This window comes from Cajanus cajan, chromosome 2 (genome assembly GCF_000230855.2).
Source record: "Cajanus cajan strain Asha chromosome 2, NIPB_CcT2T_4, whole genome shotgun sequence".
Taxonomy (NCBI): Eukaryota; Viridiplantae; Streptophyta; class Magnoliopsida; order Fabales; family Fabaceae; genus Cajanus; species Cajanus cajan.
The window spans coordinates 40,376,793-40,382,710 of NC_138518.1; the positions used below are offsets into that span (position 1 = coordinate 40,376,793).

At 38.4% G+C, this 5,918-nt stretch overlaps 1 protein-coding gene across 1 annotated transcript; it reads left to right on the forward strand.

Moving 5' to 3' along the window:
- The first annotated feature begins 1,493 nt into the window (after nucleotides 1-1,493).
- On the forward strand, nucleotides 1,494-5,592 carry LOC145954902 (zinc finger BED domain-containing protein RICESLEEPER 2-like). Its single transcript, XM_083069588.1, has 2 exons — nucleotides 1,494-2,222; nucleotides 4,858-5,592. Exons 1-2 carry the CDS (start codon nucleotides 1,494-1,496, stop codon nucleotides 5,590-5,592), a joined length of 1,464 nt encoding a protein of 487 aa, XP_082925714.1.
- The last annotated feature ends 326 nt before the right edge of the window (nucleotides 5,593-5,918 follow it).

A 5,918-nucleotide genomic window follows, 5' to 3' on the forward strand; every position in this document is an offset into this window, starting at 1 on the left:
TTTAGTATATTAATCAAGTATTAAATAAACATTAATATTAACTAATAATTAATTTTATTATAAATTAGTTTAATTAATTAGTTCTCTCTTTTTTTTTTTACACCATGTTATCTCAACCTAAATTAAAACTATTCAAATTTAGCAACTAAATTAGGCTATATTAAAAACATATGTTAAGTTAAAACTTATCCTAAACTAAAACTTAGCAAGTAAATTATTAATATTTTAGGCTAGATTAAAACTTAGTCTATATTAAAACTTATAACACAATTATTAAAAAATTAGCCTATATTAAAACAACCATTATTTAAACATAACAATTAAAATATTATAAGTTTAGGATATATTCAAACTTAGCTTAATTAAAACTTATTTACCACTAAAACTTAGCAACTAAAACAATAAAACTTAGCCTAAATATTATATTTACTTGGTATAAATTATATAATTGTGTGCATGTTGATTTTTTTTATACATATGATAAAATTAGGGGTGTTCAAAAAAATCAAAAGAACCAAACTGAATTTAAAATCAAACCGAACCACTTTAAAAAAATCAGAACCAATTATAATAAAATTGAACAGAATTTAATTTTTAAAATAAAACTTAAAAACTGAATCTATTTTTTCTAAAGGTTTGGTTGCACTAAAAACTGAACCTATTTTTCTCTCGGACTCGGACTCGCAATCTCGCACTCTCTCTGAGTGTCTCTCAGACTCTCGGCCTCTCGCACAGTCGCACTCTCTCTGTCTCTCTCTTGCACTCACTCTGAGTGTCTCTCAGACTCTCGGCTCTCGCACAATCACACTTTCTCTGTCTCTCGCACTCACTTTGTCTCTCAAACTCTCGCACTCTCTCTGTCTCTCGCACTCGCAGCAATCTCGCACTCGCATCACCCATTCTCAATAATTGGCAATGGCAATATCCAAAGCCCCAAATTGCCAAGTGAAATCAGAGGAAGAACCCTAATATTTGGTGTTGTTTCACAAGTTCAAGGAGGTTAGCTTTCGTTTCCTTTTCTGTCGGAACCCTAGTTTTTGTTGTACGTATCTTCTGGGTTTTAATTAGCTTCTGTTACTTTGATTAGCTTATGGGTTTTAATCTAGTTTTTGTCCAAGGAGGATATTTGTCTGTGTGTGAACAGTAACAGCTGGTATATGGATATTTAAAATTTTCAGGTCTATGAAGGAGTTTTATTAATGTGTTATTGTGATTAAATTTGTTGTTATTCAATCTATAGATCTTCAAGACAGCTACATCAATCAATGGCTGATCAAGATGACATTTTTCCCTTTGAGACAACAAATCATTTAGTTTCTCCTCCACCTACTGTTGTCTCTAACACAAGTAAAATGCCACCTCCTTGTAGTTTTGATTCACGTAAAAATTGATCTAAAGTATGGGACCATTTAACTAAGGAATCCAATGAAGATAAGATAGCTAAATGCAACTATTGTGATAAGTTGATCAAATTTGACAATGGAAAAAGTGCAATGCGAGCTCATCTATGTAGATGGCAAAATAACCCAGCTAAAGAAGTAAGAAAGAAGCAAAAGTCAAATTCATCCACAAATGTTGTTTCTTCTCCTTCCTTGGCTAGGCCTAAAATTGACCAAGAAGCATGTTGGAATGCATTGGTCAAAATGTTCATAGCAATGGAACTCCCCTTTCGAAATATTGAGCATGAAGCTTTGCGAGAATTTTTAAGCATTATAGCACCCTCTCTTACTGTCTACTCATGTACTACCCTAGCACGTCATATTTTGAAACTTTGGGATAGTGAAAAAGAAAAGCTAAAAGAGTTTCTTTCTCGACACTGTCATAGGGTTTGCCTCACCACTAACATGTGGACTTCACGTCAAAATCTAGGTTACATGTGTTTGACAGCTCATTTCATCGATAATAACTGGAAGTTGCAAAAGAAGATATTAAATTTTTGTCAACTCACAAGTCACTCGGGAAAGTCTATGGCTAAGAAAGTTGAGCATTGCTTGAGTATTTGGGGCTTGAATCGGGTCCTTAGTTTAACAGTTGATAATGCCTCATCGAATGATGTTGGAATCCAATATCTCAAGAAGAGACTAATGTCATGGAACAGTTTGGTTATGAAGGGAGATTATGTTCACATGCGTTGTTGTGCACATATTCTGAATTTAATTATGAAAGATGGATTCAAAGAAAATATTGATGCTGTTATGAGAATTCGTGCCGCTATCAAATATGTAAGATCTTCCCCTTCTAGGCTATCTAAATTCAAGGCATGTGTTGTGTAACGACCCGGCTGGTCACTACACACTACACAATACACCTGAAAACCGGACAGAAAGGAACAAGTGTATATATATAGTGTCTAGAATATACATATATACATGGCCCAAGTCTGACTAGATTCAATTGTACAAAATATATCAATCGCTACTACACCTAGTAGCTAAAACACCAAGACATCCACAAGAATCAAGCTCTATTTGCCAGCTGCAGACCTGCCGTAAGCCACCAACCTATCCCTGCTCTGCTCCCATACGTAGTATGATCATCGCAGTCCAAACCACATGGAAACAACAAGGGTAAGCTAGTGAAAAGAAACAACATACAAATATATAAATTTAAGAATAGTAAATAGCTACCGCTATCCGAACATCAATTAGCAATAACAACCGTAAACAACAATACACATCGATAAATAGTAGTAAACACACAATGCGTCGTCACACATATCAGCTCGGAGATCTCCTACCACAGCTTAGCCTTACGGCCTACAACAGCTCCTATCAGCACGGAGCACAGCACCGACTTAGCGGCTATAACAGCACCGACTTAGTGGCTATAACAGCACCACAATAGTGGCTAAACACAGCATACAGCACAGCTAAGTAGTATTCAACACAGCTTACTACTCACAACTCGGCTCATCATTCTAGAGCACAGCCATATTATAAATCAACATTTAAAATCATCAATAACAGCCCAGCTCAGCATAGCGAGATACATCTATTACAGCTTAACATCATTTTTCAGCATTTACATCTAGTCAGCACAACATATTTATCAATTACATCTCAACTCAGCAATTACAGCATAATTCAACAACTATCAGCATATAATTCAGCTCGACTCAAATAATAAAGTTTAGCATTAGCATCACATATCACAACTCAGCGTTACATCATTAACAACATACCGCACAACACAACTTTTCATCACACGGCATTGGCAACATAAATCAGCATAAACAACATTCAGCACGGCTCAGCTTAATAGTACATCCTATCGTCTTACAGCACTTATAAGCATCTTACAGCAATATACACCTAACATAGCTCAACATCCTCAAACAGCAATTTCAGCTAGTTATCGCATCATATTCCTCAATTTTGGCTTAGTTCAGCATAAAACAATATTATCAGCAATTCAGCACATAACTTTACATCCTCATACGCGCCCGGCGCACTCATGGTCGCGCCTGGCGTGGCACAACCAGAGGGCTCCAGGGGCCAGCGCGCCCGGCGCAAGCGTGCCTGCGCTCGGCGAGACTTAGCCAGAGAGTCCAAAGCTCTCTCGCGCCTGGCGCAATACCCAATTGCGCCCAGCGCAGGCCAGGCAGAGACTCCAAGGAGTCTCACACGCCCGACATGCTCCAACCCGCGCCCAGCGCAGGAAAGGTAGAGACCTCCCTTGGTCTCGCGCCCAGCGCAAACCAAATTGCGCCCAACGCCCTCGAGGCAGAGACTCCCAAGGAGTCTCACACCCAGCGCGACAAGGGCCGCGCTCAGCACAGCACATCAATATCATCACTCAGCTCAACAACATTCATCATTAACAGCTTAAAACAGCATGATCAACACATAATACGACCCAACCATCTTGTTTACAACTCATCTATCTTGTCAAATTACTCACCCAAACAACAAGAGTACACCTACGCACCTAAACAACTTTCAACTTAACCAAATCACTGAAAGTGAAATGGCAGCCTTCACAGAAAATAGCGCATAAGGAGTTATACTACTCCTACCATAATCATCCTCATCTCATATGAAAGATAAGAAGATTTACTACAACTCTCATGAAGACACCAAGTCCTAATTCCTTCATCTACCTTGTTAAAAACGATAAAAACCGCAACAGCTATAAACAAAGCTATCAGCTCGACCCCTCTTCACTAAAACAGCCATATCTAGAGTTCTAAAACTCCTTTTTGGGTGATTCCAGCGCCATTGGAAAGCTAACATCCAAGGCTACAACTTTCATGAAGAATATAAAGTCAAATTCTGAAAATCAAATGCTCGCCCGGCGCGTTAAAAATTGCGCCCGGCGCAATTACCAACCAGAGACCTACAGATGTCTATTGCGCCCAGCGTGGTTCTACACGAGGCCGGCGCGATTCACCCAGAGATTCCCCTTTTCAATTCGAGCCCGGCACGAAGAACTGCGCCCGGCGCAAATTCAAACAGGAACCCTTACCTACTTCGAAAATCTCATCAAAACCTGCGAAAAACACCAGGAATCCAACATGCAAACCATTCAAAAGCTTCCATTCTCATCAGATATCAATTAAAATGCCTCATTTCCAACATGCAAACACAATTCATTAAAAACCCCAAAATTTCTTCAAACCCCGAAATTCCCTATAAACCCTTTTTTCACCAAATCAGCCAAGAACCATCAATCATCAGCAATCACAATGAGTTCCTAGACTCATTTCAGCCAAAAACGCAGTAAAACTAACTTCCCTTACCTCGGCACAAGGATTTCCGAGCTCCGGGAAGAAGACAATGGAGAAGGAGAAGAAATGGAGAAGGAATTCAGCTTCCGGCTAGCTCCACACGGCTTGCGTTCGAGAATCTCCGTCTCTAGGAGTCCACAACTTCAGCTATAGAGAAAAAGGGAGAGTTGAGAAGATGGGAGAGTGAAGAGAATGAGTGTGGGAAAGTGAAGGAGGAAAAAGGAGAGAAAGGGGTCTCACATGTTGAGCAACAAAACATTGAATTTAAAGGGCTTGTTTGCCTAGATGTTGAAACCAGATGGAATTTTACATACTTAATGTTGGAAGCTGCATTAAAACATCAAAAGACATTTGAAGAGCTTGAGATGCAAGATAAAAAATACATTGAAGAGTTAGAAAAAGTGAAGGGTGTTCCTACATTTGGTGATTGGAAGTTTGTGCGTGGTATCTTTCCATTTTTAAAGTTGTTTTATGATGCTACTATGTGTATCTCTGGTTCATCTTATGTGACTAGCAATATGTACATGTTTGAGGCCTTTGGGATTGGAATAAAGATTAAGCAAATGTGTGCTTCCAAGGATGTGATTATAAGTATGATGGTTGAAAACATGAAAAAGAAATATGAAAAATATTGGAGCAATCCTGATCGACTGAACATGTTATTATTGATTGCTCTTGTGTTGCATCCAAGATATAAGTTAAAATTCATGCATTGGTTGATTAATCAAAGTTTTGATGGTGTTGTGACATCTAATTTGAAAGACAAAGTGGAATCAAGTATAAGATTACTTTTTGAAGAGTATAATGGTGGGAGAATTGAGTTTGAAGCTAACTCACAAGAAGCTCGACTCAATGAAGAAAAGTGATGATCCTTATGGCTACAACCAGTTTTTCAAATCAACTGGATCTCATAAATCTGAATTAAGTAAATACTTAGAGGAAGCCTTAGAAGAGAGTCAAGGAGATTTGGATGTTTTAAATTGGTGGAAGCTAAATTTGGGTCGATTTCCAATTCTTTCAAACATGGCAAGAGATTTGCTTGCTATACCGGTTTCTACTATGGCCTCTGAATCTGCTTTTAGTACCGAAGGAAGAGTTCTTGATGCATATCGTAGTTCTCTTACCCCACAAATGGTGGAAGCACTTATTTTCATGCAAGATTGGCTCAAAGGGACACTTCCACCATTGTCCT